The sequence below is a fragment of the Myotis daubentonii genome, chromosome 2 (assembly GCF_963259705.1).
Source record: "Myotis daubentonii chromosome 2, mMyoDau2.1, whole genome shotgun sequence".
Lineage (NCBI taxonomy): Eukaryota > Metazoa > Chordata > Mammalia > Chiroptera > Vespertilionidae > Myotis > Myotis daubentonii.
Window position 1 is genome coordinate 109,536,387 of NC_081841.1, and position 17,719 is coordinate 109,554,105.

Consider the following 17,719-nt stretch of genomic DNA (forward strand, 5'->3'; position numbering starts at 1 on the left):
TTCCAGTCAGAGCATATGATCAGGTTGTGGGCTTGATCCCCAGCAGGGGGCGTGCAGGAGGCAGCCAATCAATGATTCTCTCTCATCATCATTGATCTTTCTTTATTTTTTTTTGTAATTTCAGAGAGGAAGGGAGAGGGAGAGAGAAACATCAATGATGAGAGAGAATCATTGATCAGCTACCTCCTGCACGCCCCCTACTGGGAATCAAGTCAGAAACTTGGGCATGCTCCTTGACAGGGAATCAAACTGTGATCTCCTGACTCATAGATCCGTGTTCAACCACTAAGCCACACAGTCTGGGCTCCAAGTTAAATTTTTCAAATCTAAAAAGAGATAGGGTCTGGGAGACATATTACTTCCATTAGGAAACCATAAGGAGGATAATAACAATATAATATCATTTAATGTACATCCAACCAATAAAAATTAGGTGATATAGGAACAAGCTTTGAGCAGCATCAATTTGTGAGCATGCAGGCCTTGTTGAAGTCTTGGGATAGCCGTCTGCCTCCATGGTCAGTGACTTCTCATCTTTGAAAAGTCTTTGATCTCCATTGTAGATGGAGGGTAGTGTCAGAGTCAGGAGCTGATGTCCATTTGCAGTTTGGCACCTGATAAAGCAAGGTCCCTTTTAACACTGTTGGAGAGAGTCTTTAATTAATTGTCTTTCTCAGTGGACCAAAATCTCCTGGTTGTAACTTGTGGTCTTTGAAGTCTTTGTCTGCTGGGAGTATTGTGAAATAAATGTTACTAATTTATCAGTCCCTATAACCTAGTTAATGAGTAATCTATAACAACAAAAGCATAATATGCTAATTAGACCGGACAGCCAAACGACCTTCCAGACGTCCTTCCGGATGACCTTCCGGACAAAGCCAGGGTTGCGAGGGCTGAGCCCCTTGCATGAATTTCATGCATCGGGCCTCTAGTTGATAATAATGCAGAATGTCTGCTTTTATTTTTCCTTATATTTGGAAAACAAAAGATGTAACATATTTGTAAATGCATCAGAGTATAACAGTGGCTATCTATGAATGACAAAACTTAAAGTGGCATGGTTATAGATTTGATTATAATGCAATTAATAAAAAAGAATTTTACTTTTTTGTAAGATATAACATTCTAAGACAATAATTTTTGGTAAATAATAATCACTGTAAAATGACATAGATTCAATACACAATTTCAACATATACATAAAAAATGATATGTAAGATTTTAAAAATGCTGTTCATAGCTTATTGGAAGCATGTACTGAACATTGGAAATAATTCATATATTCCCAATGTGTGGGCCACAAATATTTGGAGTATCACTGTCAGATGCCCCCACAAGGAACCATCACTCTTGCCTTGCCCAGTATCACTGATAAGACACCTGTTAACCCTGAGAGTTTCTTGTTTGAACTTGGCTTTGAATCTTTATAAGTTCCTTCCTAGGGCAGTTTGAAATCTTTAGAACATCCATTTTAATAAAAGACATATGTACACAAATAGAACAGTTATTATTAATTTTATTTTTTATAGATATTTTTAATTGATTTAAGAGAGGAAGGAATTGAGAGAGAGATAGAAACATCAGTAATGAAAGAAACATTGATCAGCTGCCCCCTGCATGCCCCCTACTAGGGTTTGAGCCTGAAACCCTGGCATGTATCCTGACCAGGAATTGAACTGGGAATCAAACCTCCTGGTTCATGGATCAACACTCAATGACTGAGCCACATTGGCTGGACTATCATTTTTATTATTATTATTATTATTATTATTATTATTATTATTATTATTATCATTATTTAATCCTCACCTGAGGATATTTTTCCATTGATTTTTAGAAAGTGTAAGGCAGGGAGGAAAGGGAGAGAGAGAGAAACACTGATGTGAGAGAGACGCATTGATTGGTTGCCTCCTGCCCCAACTGGGGCCAGAGATTGAACCTGCAACCTAGTACATACCCTTGATCTGGAATCAAACCCAGGATACTTTGGTCCACAGGCTGACTCTCTAACCACTGAGCAACTGGCCAGGACTATTATTTTTATACTAGGGGCCCAGCATGCAAAATCGCACAAGACCCAGGACCCAGAGTCCCGCGGCTCAGCGGGACCCAGAAAGAGTCCTGCAGCCGCCGCCCTGGCGGGACCCAAAAACCCACCTGCTCCTCCAGTCAACTTCTCCAGAGTCAAGTCCATGCCCACCCGTGCACGCCTCGCTGTGCACACAGCCCCGCCCACCCCATGCACACAGCCTCCTGCTAATTGGTAGTCACAGTGTGATGGCGTGACAACCACGGGCTTTTTATATAATAGATTTTTTATTTGGCAAACCTTCCCATGTAATTTCAAGCATATTAAATAAGGATATAGGGGAGGAAATATAGAAGGGGAAAGAAATGGGATGTAGGCATTTATTAGCTTCAGAATATTTCAGAGACAGTCTCTAAAATTTCTTATTAAAATCTTTTAAATATATTGTTATTGATTTTAGAGAGGAAGGGAGAGGGAGAGAGAGATAGAAACATCAATGATGAGAGAGAATCATTGGTCAGCTGCCTCCTGCACGCCCCCTACTGGGGATCGAGCCCACAACCCGGGCATGTGCCCTTAACCAGAATCAAACACAGGACCCTTCAGTCCACAGGCTGACACTCTATCCACTGAGCCAAACCAGCGAGGTCTAAATTTTTTTCTTATAAATTTTTTTTAAAAAAATTTACCTGTGCTTCTCCTTAGAAGCTTCTAATTTTCAAATCAAGGTATGCTTCCCATTCATTCATCTAGTTTAATTTTAGACATTTTTCTAATGTTTGCATGCAAAAAATCAATTTAGACACCCAAAGACAGCATTTTGCCATTTTAAGTTGATATTTTCTAGTTACCAGTAAATCTTCCCATTTCTGAATAAGTAAAGGCTTCTTATCAGGAATATTAATGAGGGCTTGGGTCTGGGAGTTTCCCAGCCTTGGAGACACAAATTTCCATGTTAATTTTAGTGTTTTGTTTTGTTTTTTTAATATCTGCAGAGCCTGAGCAAATTTCCTTTTTTTTTTTAAATCTTCTTTTTATTGAAAAAAATTTTAGAAAATGGCAGTTAATAAAGGACACAAACAAATCAGCAAATCAACAGGGATATACTAGTGAAAAGCATAGACAATATAAAACTAAAAATGTCATTGGCTTCTTTAATCGGTTAAGAGCACACAAAATGTAACAGGCAGAAGGTCTATTTTAAACAAATTAAAAGGCTGGGTTTTCCCCCAATTCGCCTCATCAGATATATACACACCACAAAAAATGGTGTGTGAAGATGTATACAAGTAATTGTATCCTGAGTTAAGGATACAATTAAAACAGCTATTGAAACAGGAATTAACACAATAAAGTCAGCAACAGATGGACAATTTTAAAAACTGAGTCTTAATACTCTGCATGGCACAAAGCTATACTATTCTGCTAGATATGAAGGAGAAAGTCTGTTCAGTTTTTAGCAAAAATGCTTCTCCAGAAAAGCAAATGAAAACAGTGTAATCAGCAGACCAAGGAAGTTACAGCTAGATATCAGAGCTATAATTTCTCATATCTCAGATAGAAAATCCTATTTATCCAGAATGGACTAAATTTCAGGACAAAACAGTAACATTTAACATTTTTTACATTGCTTCTTTCCTTCTCACCCCATAATTTTGCATGATCTTGCAAAAAGACGGCTGCTTTTAGAATTGGCTATTTTATTTTTCTTTCTGTGGCAAGACTGTCATGGAGTCTTGATATTTAAGGCTCATATGCATCCATGACCAGTGTCCCACTGTGGTCAAAAAACTTAGCAATGGACCTGGTGAACTCAGCTTCCCGCTGCTGCTTTGTTCTTCCACTGATGAAGGTCAGCTTCAGAGTGTATTTGTCATCAAACCTTTTGAGACTGGAGGACAGTTGCCAAATATCATCAGGATCCATCCCTGTAGGATCCTTCCTGTGGGCCACGAGAAAGATGCTCTTCTCCTTATATGAGGTATAAATGGTCAGGATCCCCATCATCACAAAATAGGATATGATGCACAACGCCAAAACAGGCTTGGACTCTGGAAAAGGGTGCATATAATTCCAAATCAAAGCCACTATGGCAAAGAAATAGGAGATGGTACAGATGGTGAGGCGACTGTCAATTAGACCAAAATTTTCCACATACTTGTACTTTTCCAGAAGTACCTTTTTGGCAGAATCATCCAAAGAATTTTTCACAGCTGATCCATCCCATTTGTCAATTTTTACAGGCTTATTATCAATCTTCCACTTGTCCAACAAGCCGCTGCGGCCACTGCCTGTCCTGCAGCTAGAGCCACCGCCAGCCCCACTACTGCCTCCGCCACCACCAGATCTCCCCTGAGCAAATTTTCTAGGGATGTTATGTAGTGGGTTGAAGTGTGATGCTTATGCATTGATCTCCAGGAGACTCTCACCCCTCAGGTCACATTCAACCCTCTTACATGCCTCGATTTCTCTCCCGGCTGTCTAAAACAACTGGAAGGGCCAGGCCTGTGTGGTTCAGTGGTTGAGCATCGACCTATGAACCAGGAGGTGATGGTTTGAGGTCATAGTTCAATTTCCGGTCATGCTCAGGTTGCAGGCTTGATCCCCAGTGTGGGACATGCAGGAGGCAGCCAATCAATGATTTTCTCTCATCATTGATGTTTCCCTCTTTCTCTCTCACCCTTCCTCTCTGAAAATATATATAAAGCCAGAGTTAAAAACCAGCCATCCATTTTTCCTCCTTTCTCACCTTAGTCTGGGTTCTGTCAACCCTTAACCTTAGTTCCACATTGAAGATTTAAAAATGCAGCTCAAACAAAGTCAGACCCTCTACCACAAGCAGAAAAGGTCCTGGATCCAAGAGACAACCCACTCAAGTTGACCCAATAGGTGGGGAACCAGCAGGCTCAATGGGCCCTTTGCTGGATCCTAACACCAGGTCTGGATCCACAGGGTAGTCCTGGGTAAGCTTCTTTGGAATCCTGCTGCACTACACCAAGTAAATATCAATGTAAGAAACATTCAAACCTGTGAAGAATTTTTGTGAGTTTAATTGAGTCAAACTGTCAACAATTGCCTGGAAGCAAAATTTCAATGGATTGAGATAATGCTTCAAAGAATGGCAGTTTTGTACCTTATTTTATTTTTATATATTTCTTAACCCTCACTTGGGGTTATTTTTCCATTGATCTTTAGACAGAGTGGAAGAGAGAGGGAAAGACAGAGAGAAATATCAGTGTGAGAGGAACACATCGATTGGTTGCCTCCTGCATGTGCCCTGACCAAGGCCCAGGCCAGGGAGGAGACTGCAACTGAGGTACATGCCCTTGACCAGAATTGAACCCAGGACCCTTTGGTCCATAGGCTAATGTTCTATCCATTAAGCCAAACCAGCTAGCGCTGCACCTTATTTTATACCAGTGGTTCTCAACCTTCTGGCCCTTTAAATGCAGTTCCTCATGTTGTGACCCAACCATAAAATTATTTTTGTTGCTACTTCATAACTGTAATGTTGCTACTGTTATGAATCGTAATGTAAATATCTGATATGCAGGATGATCTTAGGCGACCCCTGTGAAAGGGTCATTCGACCGCCAAAGGGGTCGCGACCCACAGGTTGAGAAGCACTGTTTTATACATTACAATCAAAAGAGGAGATGTATGTGGGTTATATGAAATCTATTGGTGGGCTTTGCAGACGCCGCCGCCCCGAAGCTGTCCGAGACTAGCCATGATGAACCCCACCCTGTACTTCGACATCGCCGCCGTCGGCGAGCCCCTCGAGTCTCCTTTGAGCTGTTTGCAGACAAGGTTCCAAAGACGGCAGAAAACTTCCCTGCTCTGACCACCGGGGAGAAGGGATTTGGTTATAAAGGTTCCTGCTTTCACAGAATTATTCTGGGATTTATGTGCCAGGGTGGTGACTTCACACGCCACAATGGCACAGGCGGCAAGTCCATCTATGGGGAGAAATTTGAGGATGAGAACTTTGTCCTGAAACATACAGGTCCTGGCATCTTGTCTATGGCAAATGCTGGACCGAACACAAACGGCTCCCAGTTTTTCATCTGCACTGCCAAGGCTGAGTGGTTGGATGGCAAGCATGTGGTCTTTGGCCAGGTGAAGGAAGGCATGGATATTGTGACAGCCATGGAGCGCTATGGGTCCAGGAATGGCAAGACCAGCAAGAAGATCACCATTGCTGACTGTGGGCAACTCTAATAAATTTGACTTGTGTTTTATCTTAACCACCAGACCATTCCTTCTGTAGCTCAGGAGAGCACCCCTTCATCCCGATTTGCTTGGAATGTTCCATAATCTTAGTGCTCTTGCCAGTTAATTGGGTTCCATAATTTCCCTCCCCTTTCCCAGTCTAGCTGGATTACAGAGTTAAGTTTATGATTATGAAGTAAAAACTAAACAGTTGTCAAAAAAAAAATCTATTGGTGATAGGTCAGGGAAGCAGGAGAAGACAAAGCAGGAAAACATCTGGGATTGGATAAAAAGTAATATGATAGACACATACTTCTTAACAGTCAACCATTAACTCAATAATAATGAGGGGAATTGTAGTCTCCACAGCAGTGCCTATACTTTGAGGAGTCCAGAAAAAGAAAAATTACTTTGACATCCAAAGATATGTTATTATAGATGCAAAAAGACAATAGATAGGCTCAGTTAGGGTAAAGAGTGACCTTTGTCAGGGAAGATGCCAGCCTAGAACATGACTACCCACCATAAATTGCTTTTAGTTTAAAAAATTTTAATTTCAGCCAAAACCGGTTTGGCTCGGTGGATAGAGCGTCGGCCTGCGGACTGAAGGGTCCCAGGTTTGATTCCGGTCAAGGGCATGTACCTCGGTTGCGGGCACATCCCCCGTGGGGGATGTGCAGGAGGCAGCTGATCGATGTTTCTAACTCTCTATCTCTCTCCCTTCCTCTCTGTAAAAAAATCAATAAAATATTTTTTTAAAAAAATTTTTTAATTTCAGACCATCCTTTGTGGTTATGTTAGTTCTCTGAGTTTGCAAGGCCACCATGCAGGCCTTCCCTGAGCTAGTCAGGTTAGCATGTGGCCCCTTTTCACCCACATATTTTTGCTCAGAATTTCAAACTGAAATCTCATTCAGTATCCAAATCTAACAACCAATTTCTGGGAAATATAAGGGGCCAAGGAAACTTGCTAAATGACACATTAAGTGGAGCTGCACTTAACAATGTCCAGATGGTGAGAAGCTCTACAGGACACACAACCTGCTTGATTCATCAAAAAACTTGCAAGGGCCTGACCAGTGTGGCTCAGCGGTTGAACACTGACTGACCCAGAAACCAAGAGATCATCAGTATGATTCCCAGTCAGGGGCACATGTCCAGGTTGTGGGCTTGATCCCCAATATGGGGCGTGCAGGAGGCAGCTGGTTGGATGATTCTCTCTTATCATGGATGTTTCTATCACTCTCCCTCTCCCTTCCTCTTTCTCTCTAAAAATCAATAAAAACATATTAATAAAAAGTGTAGGTGTAATTATGGTATTATGGTTATATTTTAAATTTTTTAAATTGATTTGAGAGAGAGAGAGGGGGGGGGGGAGAAAGATAGCAACCTTGGCTTATCAGGGCGACACTCTAATCAACTGAGCTACCCAGACAGAGCTGTGGTTATATTAAAAAAAAAAAATCTTTTAGAAATACTTTTAAAAATGTATGGATTAAATGATGTTACTTCTGGGATTTGCTTCAAAACCATCTGGTATGGCTTTTTCGCAATGGGTTTGCCGCCAGAACACAGGTGTCATGAAAACCACTATTAACTCAAACCCTAGATGGGAAAGGAAAAGACTCACATCAACATCGTTGTCATTGGACACGTAGATTCCAGCAAGTCTACCACTACTGGCCATCTGATCTACAAATGTGGGGGCATCAACAAAAGAACCATCGAGAAATTTGAGGAAGCTGCTGAGATGGGGGAAGTATGCCTGGGTCTTGGATAAACTGAAAGCTGAACGGGAGCAAGGTATCACCATTGACATCTCCCAGCGGAAATTTGAGACCAGCAAGTATTATGTGACCTTCATTGATGCCCCAGGGCACAGAGACTTCATCAAAAAATGATTACAGTCACATCTCAGGCTGACTGTGCTGTCCTGATTGTTGTTGCTGGTGTTGGTGAATTTGAAGCAGGTATCTCCAAGAGTGGACAGGTATCTCCTTCCGGCTTACCCACTGGGTGTGAAACAGCTGATTGTTGGTGTTAACAAAATGGATTCCACTGAGCCACCCTACAGCCAGAAAAGATATGAGGAAATTGTTAAAGAAGTCAGCACCTACATTAAGAACATTGGCTACAACCCTGACACAGTAGCACTTGTGCTCATTTCTGGTTGGAATGGTGACCACATGCTGGAGGCAAGTGCTAACATGCCTCGGTTCAAGGGATGGAAGGTCACCCCTAAAGATGGCAATGCCAGTGGAACCACGCTGCTTGAAGCTCTGGATTGCATCCTGCCACCAACTCGTCCAACTGACAAGCCCCTGCGTCTGCCCCTCCAGGATGTCTCCAAAATTGGTGGTATTGGTACTGTCCCTGTGGGCCACGTGGAGACGGGTGTTCTCAAGCTCAGCATGGTGGTGACCTTTGCTCCAGTCAACGTTACAACTGAAGTAAAGTCTATTGAATGCACCATGAAGCTTTGAGGGAAGCTCTTCCTGGGGACCATGTGGGCTTCAACGTCAAGAACGTGTCTGTCCATATGCCGAAGCAATTTCTTCACTGATACAGCTCCTAGGGCACTTGAAACGAAAGAGAAAATGAACAAATGGGACTACATCAAAATAAAAAGCTTCTGCACAGCAAAAGAAACCATCAACAAAACAACGAGAAAACCCACTGTGTGGGAAAACATATTTGCCAATGACATATCTGATAAGGGCCTAATCTCCAAAATTTATAGGGAACTCATACAACTTAACAAAAGGAAGATAAACAATCCAATCAAAAAATGGGCAAAGGACCTAAATAGACACCTTTCAAAAGAGGACATTCAGAAAGCCAAGAGACATATGAAAACATGCTCAAAGTCACTAATCATCCGAGAGATGCAAATCAAAACAACAATGAGGTACCATCTCACACCTGTCAGACTGACTATCATCAACAAATCAACAAATGACAAGTGCTGGAGAGGATGTGGAGAAAAAGGAACACTTGTGCACTGCTGGTGGGAATGCAGACTGGTGCAGCCACTATGGAAGACAGTATGGAGTTTCCTCAAAAAACTGAAAATGGAACTCCCGTTTGACCCTGTTATCCCACTTCTAGGAATATATCCCAAGAAACCAGAAACACCAATCAGAAAGGATATATGCACCCATATGTTCATAGCAGCACAATTCACCATAGCTAAGATCTGGAAACAGCCTAAGTGCCCATCAGTAGATGAATGGATTAGAAAACTGTGGTACATCTACACGATGGAATACTATGCTGCTCTAAAAAGGAAGGAACTCTTAGCATTTGCAACGGCATGGATGGAACTGGAGAGCATTATGCTAAGTGAAATAAGCCAGTCAATGAAGGAAAAATACCACATGATCTCACTCATTCATGGATAATAGAGACCATTATAAACTTTTGAACAATAATAGATACAGAGGCAGAGCTGCCTCAAACAGATTGTCAAACTGCAGTGGGAAGGCCGGGGAGGGTTGGGGGGCAGGAGGTAGGGCTCAGCTTGGAAAAGACTGAGATATCCCACAGCTCAAGGATATCAGGGATCCTAAGGAGCCCTGAGCCCTTTAAGGCACCAGAGTTGTATAGTATCCTGGCTGGATAAGGCTCCTGAGAAAATGGCCTAATGACAACCTTATGCAGTCCTGCACATGGCAGCATGGAAGAGATGTGGAAGTGTCTGAGAAAAGGGCATTACAATAGGGACAAGAAGGACCCAGAAAACACCAGTATTTGATCAAAATACCCAAAATACATAAAGAACTCATACAACTCAATAGCAAATTGCCGGGAGCCGGTCCATCCTTGCTGTTTCAAGGGACCTGGCATATATGGCATACGGTTCTTAATATGTTTGCTCACCTTCTTGGTGCTGTGTTTTAACCAAGGTCACCTCTCCGAGAAAGGTTGAATCCCCAGGTAGGGATTTTCCCCTGAAGTTAGGGAGGGAATAAAACCCCTCAACTAAGTGCCAGGCGGGTAATTAATCACTTTAACTATGAACAATCATGCTTAAGCTACATAATCTTTACTCCCTGGAATGGAGATAAGAAACGCCCTAACCTTTGTAATAGAGATTGATAGGATTGAATCAACTGGTATAAATACAGATGTAACAAGACAGAAAGAGACAGAACTGAGAAGAGAGAACCTATAGACAGAAACTACACAGAACTTAGAACACAGAATTCAGAAGACAGAACCTACACGGAGCCTGGAGACAGAAGAACTTCGCTGGAGAGAACATGGCAAAAGATCCTGGACTGAACCTGACTATAGAACATGGCAAGAGAACCTGACAAGAACCTGGTGACTGGACCTGGCTGGAGAACCTGGACAGAACCTGGCTGGAGATCTGAAGCAGAACCTCTCTGGAGATCCAGACCAGAACTTGGCTGGAGATCCTGGCTGGAGATCCTGGCTAGGCTACTGATCAACTGAACGCTGTCTCCATGTCCTTCCTTCTTCGCCGACTCCGTCCACACCTTTGGGGACCCCTGGACCCGCTGGGGTTGGACCCCGGCATATGGCACCCGAACAGGGACCCCTAGGTAAGCGCCCCACACTCGGAACGGATCGGACTCCACCGTAGGAAGAGGGTGGATAGTCTTCACCGACTCCGTCCACACCTTTGGGAACCCCTGGAACAGGATTCCCATAGGTAAGCCCCACCCCCCCATTGAGAACCCCCGCATTCGGGACGGATAGGACTCCACCAGGGGCTGCAAACCCCCCTACAGAGGATAAGTAGGGTAAGAAGGTGGATAGTACAGAACTTAGATTGAGAAGATGTGCCATACTGAGTCCAAAGAAAGAAGACTCTGTATTGATTCTTAGATTGAGATGTGCCATACTGAGTCTAAAGAAATAAGACTCTGTATTAATCTTTTAACACATATGCTTGCTAGCAGAGGAATTAAGGTTACTCCCAGTCAGACAGAACGTTTTATTCAAGAAGTATGTCCATGCTTTTCTGAGGAAGGAAAGGTAAATGTAATGGCATGGGAGGAGGTAGGCCCAAGGAGCCTTATCCTTAACCCCACTGCAGCCTTTCTACCCTGGGAAAGTGCAGGATTGGCAAGCTCTCCCTGGGATGATAGATCAGGACTCAGGTAATAGCGGAAAGCGCCAATCCTACTCTTAAAATGGATATAAGAGAGCATTTGAGGTTTTTCTTTTTAATGCCTGCTTTTAAAAAATAAAAAAGGGGGAATTTGCCGGGAGCCGGTCCATCCTTGCTGTTTCAAGGGACCTGGCATATATGGCATACGGTTCTTAATATGTTTGCTCACCTTCTTGGTGCTGTGTTTTAACCAAGGTCACCTCTCCGAGAAAGGTTGAATCCCCAGGTAGGGATTTTCCCCTGAAGTTAGGGAGGGAATAAAACCCCTCAACTAAGTGCCAGGCGGGTAATTAATCACTTTAACTATGAACAATCATGCTTAAGCTACATAATCTTTACTCCCTGGAATGGAGATAAGAAACGCCCTAACCTTTGTAATAGAGATTGATAGGATTGAATCAACTGGTATAAATACAGATGTAACAAGACAGAAAGAGACAGAACTGAGAAGAGAGAACCTATAGACAGAAACTACACAGAACTTAGAACACAGAATTCAGAAGACAGAACCTACACAGAGCCTGGAGACAGAAGAACTTCGCTGGAGAGAACATGGCAAAAGATCCTGGACTGAACCTGACTATAGAACATGGCAAGAGAACCTGACTAGAACCTGGTGACTGGACCTGGCTGGAGAACCTGGACAGAACCTGGCTGGAGATCCTAAGCAGAACCTCTCTGGAGATCCAGACCAGAACTTGGCTGGAGATCCTCCTGGCTGGAGATCCTGGCTAGGCTACTGATCAACTGAACACTGTCTCCGAGTCTTTCCTTCTTCGCCGACTCCGTCTACACCTTTGGGGACCCCTGGACCTGCTGGGGTTGGACCCCGGCAGCAAATAATGCAAACAAACTAAAAAAAAAATGAACAATCTGAATAGATACTTTTCCAAAAAAGATATACAGATGGCCAATAGATACATCAAAACCACAATGAGATATCACCTCACATCTGTCAGAATGGGTATTTTTTAAAAAGACATGAAATAACAAGTGTTGGAGAGGATGAGGTAAAAAGGTAAGCCCTGTACATTGTTGGTTAAAATTTGAATGGGCACAACCACTAAGGAAAACAGTGTGGAAGGTCCTCAAAACATTGTGAATAAAGCTATCATATGACCCAGTAATCCCTCTTCTGGGTATTTGCACAAAGAAAACAAAACCACTCATTTAAAAAGATCTCTGCATCCTTATGTTCATTGCAGCATTATTTACAATAGTAAAGAATTGGAAGCAAATTAAATGTCCATCAATGGATAAACGGATAAAGGAAATGTGGTACATAAATACATAGGAATATTATTCAGCCATTAAAAGTGAATAAAATTTTGCCATTTTAGACAACATGAATGGACCTTAAGGGCAGTATGCCAATTGAAGTAAGACTTACAGAGAATGACAAATATTACATGACCCCTCTTATATGTGGAATCTAAGAAAGAAAACACACACAAGCTCATAGATATAGAAAACAGATTGGTGGGTGCCAGAGGTGAGAAATAGATGAAGGGGGTCAAAAGGTAAATAATAATAATAATATTCTGCTGCTTTGGGATGAAACATTCTGTAGATATCAATTAAATCCCTTTGATTCAGTGTGTCATTTAAGGGCCATTTCCTTACTGAGTTTTTGCCTGGAAGATCTATCCAGTGATGTCAGTGGGCTGTTAAAGTTCCCTACTGTTACTGTATTGCTGCCCATCTCGCCCTTAAAATTGACCAAGAGTTTTTTATATATTTAGGTGTTCCTATACTGGGTACATATATGTTTACAAGAGTTATGTCCCCTTGTTGATATGATCCCTTTAGTATTATGTAGTGACCTTCTTTGCCTTTTTTATGGCCTTTATTTTGAAGTGTATTTTGTCATATATGAGTATTACTACCCCAGCTTTTTTCCATTTCCATTTACATGGAATATATTTTTCCATCCTTTTGGCATACAGGAAGATACTCAACCTACTGAGCCACACCAATCAGGGTGGCTCATGTTTTCTTATCAAATTCAGCTATCCTATAACTTTTCCCCCTATTTATCTTTTGATTGGAACATTTACTCTACTTACAGTTGAAGTTATTATTGCTAGGTACTTATTTATAGCCATTTTTTCTTTATTCCTATATTCCTCTCTTTATTGCTTCTTCATCTTAAAGTAGTCTCGTAAACATTCCTTGCAATGTTGGTTTAGTGATAATGAACTACTATAGCTTTTTTATAGTATGGGGAGCTCTTTATTTTACTGTCAATATTAAATGATAGCCTTGCTGTATAGAGTATTCTTGATTTCAGGGGCTTGCTTTTCATTACTTTGAATACTTTATGCCAACCCCTTCTTGCCTGAAATGTTTCCGTTGAAAAATCAGCTGACAGCCTTATAGGAACTCCCTTGTAGTTAAATAATTGTTTCTCTCTTGATGCCTTTAGGATTGTCTCTTTGTCTTTAACCTTTGCCATTTTAATTATGATGTGTCTTTGTGTTGGTTTCTTTCGTTTGTCGTGATTGGGATTCTCTGTGCTTCCTGACCTTTTGTGACTTTTTCCTTCACCTGGTTCGGGAAATTTTCTATCATTATTTCTTCAAACGGGTTTTCTATCCCTTGCTCACTTTCTTCTCCTTCTGATACTTCTTATGATGCCAATATTATTATGTTTCATGTTGTTCCAAAGTTCCCTTAAATGTTTATTTTTTTTCTTTTTGTTGCAATGATTAGGTCTTTTTTCCCCATTGCTTTTGTTTATTTTGTTTTGTTTCATTTTAAAGAGTGGGAGGGAGGGAGGAAGAGGGGAGAGAGAGAGAAACAGAGAGACAGCAATTGGTTGCCTCCTGCATGGGCCCTCACCAGGCCAGTGATTGAACTCGTGAACTGTCAGTGCACAGGGGCTGTTTCTTTCTACCTTGTCTCCCAAATTGCTGATTTGATCCTCTGGTTCATACAGATTACTTTTTTTAAAAATTAAATGTTTATTGTTGAAAGTATTACGTATGTCCCCCTTTCCCACCATTGACCCCTTCTGGCCGGGCCCTGCCCCCCATCCCAGGCTTTCACCACCCTCTGTCTGGGTCCATGGATTATGCATATATGCATACAGTTCTTTTTTAAAAAAAACTATTAAATCTCTTTAGTAAAAACAGTTTTGCTCATGCAAAACAACAGATTACAACAATCTAAGTGCTGGGCTGGACACACCATCAGACCCAGAGGCACTGTAGGCACTGGAGCCCTCTCCAGGGTGGAGTAGACCTGAATGCCCCCCGCCCCCCCCCCCGCCTTGAGGGAGCTGAAAACTGAACTATTACTGCCACCCCATCCCTCCCCAAGGGACCATGTCACCAAGGACCTCTCCCCAATGGGGAAGGACCTCAGTAATACTGGGGAAGGGCCTTCCCCCTGCGTCACTGGCCTGGACACATTAAGCCCAGCTGTTTGGGGTGGATGGGAGTGGCTAATGGGTAGGGCAGAGTTGGGACGTCTTTGGTGTGAAGACCCTCCCACCCACTAGGCCACACAATGGAAATGTGTGGGATGCCACAAGGGTGGTGCTGCCTTTGCCCATAGAGGCGTGGCTGGCCAACGCCAGAGCCCAGGGCAAACTGCAGAAGCTTTGTGTCACGTATAAAGTGCCCAGGTTCACCCTGATAAGCTGAGAGGAGGCCTGTGGAGAAACAGCTAAAAATGTAAGAAAAATAAACAATGGGCGAACAAAGGCAGGAAGGGGAAGCAGAGGTTACTTGGTAGATGAACGCCTCAGAGGACTAGGACCAGCACTAAGTGGGGAGTAAGGGCCCTAGGGGGACAGTCCAGTCTTCCTGATTCCGACCAGTGCTAAGTCACTTCTCTCCACCTCCCGGACCAGCTAACAGAGACACACACGCAGGCCTGGCTCAGAGTCTGGACAGGCTTCCAGGCTTTGTGGCAGATGCTCCATGGGCAGGGCAGGGCAGGCCCAAGGAGGCAGAAGGTTCCTGAGCCACAGCAGGGCCGCTCCTTATGCAGCCCTGCGTGCCCCTGGCCCCACAAATGCACAGTCCTAGGCACACATGCATGGGCGTGGCTGGGGGGGGGGGAGACAAGCGCGTGCGCGTTCTCTCTCTCTCTCTCTCTCTCTCTCTCTCTCTCTCTCTCTCTCTCTCTCTCTCTCCTATCCATCTGGCACACTGGTGATGTCTGAGGGATCCAGTAGGAGGTGGGGGCATCCTGGCCCCAGACCTCCATGACCTTTTGTGCCAGGTTCCTCAGCCAGTGGAGAGCTGAGGTTGTAATAGGGAAATGGGGCATATGGGACACTCCCTACAATAGTTTCCACTAACATCTTTAATAAGAGGAAAGGGTTTGGGGGAGAAGAGGAGTGGGCAAAGGGCAATAAAAGAAATTTCATGAAAATTCTAAGTCAAATTACTGATAAAACTGCAGAATGAGCACAGGTTCAAGAGGATCTGCTCCCTTCTCTGCAGGCCCTCCAGACCTATCCCCTCCCGCTGGGCAGTCAGAGCCAAAGGCAGAAGTGGCCTCTCATGGGGCTCCGGGGTGGGGCGAGGAGGAGGGAGGCAGCAGTGGGCAGTCTGTATCTTCATTTAAAAGCATATTCAGTTCATGAGTTATTGCTTGTCCTCCAGCGGAGAAGGCCAGGCTGACAGTCAGTGAGCTAGGGGCGCGGCCTCCAGGGCCCGAGCCTTCTTCCGCCCTTCAGAAACGGGATTGGAGGCATCGTCTATCTTTTTTATCTTGATCTGCTCGTAGTCGACACGCATCTCCTCTCTGACATCCTCCCACCACTCCTTGTCCTCCTTCAGGACCCGGCTGGTGTGCAGTGGGGTTTGAGGGACCTTTGTTGATCGCATGATCCTGGGGTGGTTCATGAACTTCGTGATGGTCATTCTCTGAGTGGGCTCTGTTTTCAGCAGGTTCCGGATGCGCATCTTCACTTCCTCTAATATTTCTGACACTCTGGGTTGGGAAATTCATATTGGCCCATTTGGATGTGAGTCTTCATGACCGGAGAGTTGGCCAGGCCATGGTTGGAATAGAAGGGCGGGTATCCACACAGCAGGATGTACATGATGACATTCAAGTACCACATATCACAGGACTTGTCATACTTCTCTGGGCCCAGCACTTCCGGAGCTACATAGTATGGCATATAACAAGGAGTGGTCAACAAGTTGTGGCTGGTGGTTTCCTTGGCAAAGCCAAAATTGGTGAGTTTCAGGATGGCGTTGGGCCTTTGGAGGTAGTTATAAGAGATTCTCCGGCTTGACATCCGGATGAGCAATGTAGATTGAGTGCAAACACTGAATGGCTTCATCAATGCTCTTCATGATTTCTGAAGCTCCTCTTTCTGTGAACACCTGGCCTCCTCGGTCCTGGATTTGGCTGAAGAGTTCTCCACCATCCAAGCACTCCATGACGATGAGCAGGCACTTCCTCCCCAAGTACAGATTTTCATAGATGTCCACAATCCGCACAATGTGTGGGCACTGGGAGGCCCACCAGTGCAACTCCACCTCACGCTGGGCCTTGGCGCAGTCCTGCAGTATTTTTAGGGCGAATTTCTCCTGGGTCCTCTTGTTGAAGATCTGAAAAACTTTCCCATTGATGCCCAGCCCCAGCACCTGGGTGGTGACCTTGTAGTCATCATAATGACGTTCTTCTAGATCTACAGGCTGGACCTGGCATGGGACTAGAGAAACTGCTGCGGGGACTGCGGGCACTGTGGCGGCGGGCTGGCGAACGCCAGTAGGGTCTGGCCCTGGCAGTTGGACAGCATGGTGCTAGGAGACAAGGGAGCAGGGGCAGTGACAGGGGCGGGGCCCCCGTCCATCTCCTCTGGCCCGGGTCCGGTCACCCCACCCGCGCCCGGCGATGAAGTTTGCTCCAGGCTGGAGCCAGCTTCCCTGACTGGCCTGGCTCTAGGCTCCATGGGTCCCGCCACGCTCCACTGGCACCCACCCACCCGCTCTGCTCCCTCCCTCTCCCCCTTCTCCTCCTCCCTCCTCCATCCTGGGGCCCTGGTGTTCAGTGAGCGCAGGACTCGGGTGGGGGAGTGGGGAGGCGGGAGGGGAAGGGCAGAAAGACAAACTACCTGTATGCAATTTCTTTGGTTGATCTCTTCCCACCAACCCAACTCCACCGCCATCCCTCTGCCATTCCGCAGTCTGTTCTATGCTTCTGTGTCTCTAGATCTATTTTGTTAATCAGTAAATTTTGTTCATTAGATTGCACATATGAGTGAAATCATGTGATATTTGTCTTTCTCTGACTGGGTTATTTTGTTTAACATAATACTCTCCAAGTCTCTCCATGTTGTCTCAAAGGGTTAGAGATCCTTCTTTTTACTGC

General features: G+C 44.1%; 1 protein-coding gene and 3 pseudogenes across 1 annotated transcript; 2 read left to right on the forward strand and 2 right to left on the reverse strand.

Annotated features, from left to right (window-relative positions):
* Nucleotides 1–3,036: 3,036 nt before the first annotated feature.
* On the reverse strand, nt 3,037–4,375 carry LOC132228193 (signal peptidase complex subunit 2-like). Its single transcript, XM_059684188.1, has one exon. It carries the CDS (start codon nt 4,094–4,096, stop codon nt 3,773–3,775), a length of 324 nt encoding a protein of 107 aa, XP_059540171.1. The 5' UTR covers nt 4,097–4,375; the 3' UTR covers nt 3,037–3,772.
* A 1,358-nt stretch (nt 4,376–5,733) lies between these two features.
* Nucleotides 5,734–6,276, forward strand: LOC132228194 (peptidyl-prolyl cis-trans isomerase A-like; annotated as a pseudogene).
* Nucleotides 6,277–7,811: 1,535 nt separating this feature from the next.
* Nucleotides 7,812–8,776, forward strand: LOC132228195 (putative elongation factor 1-alpha-like 3; annotated as a pseudogene).
* Nucleotides 8,777–15,805: 7,029 nt separating this feature from the next.
* LOC132225864 (MAP kinase-activated protein kinase 2-like) lies at nt 15,806–17,516 on the reverse strand (annotated as a pseudogene).
* Nucleotides 17,517–17,719: the final 203 nt, after the last annotated feature.

Excerpts from the sequence above, each read along its gene's own strand:
- LOC132228193 (XM_059684188.1), bottom strand. The coding sequence starts at position 4,096 with ATGCACCCTTTTCCAGAGTCCAAGCCTGTTTTGGCGTTGTGCATCATA.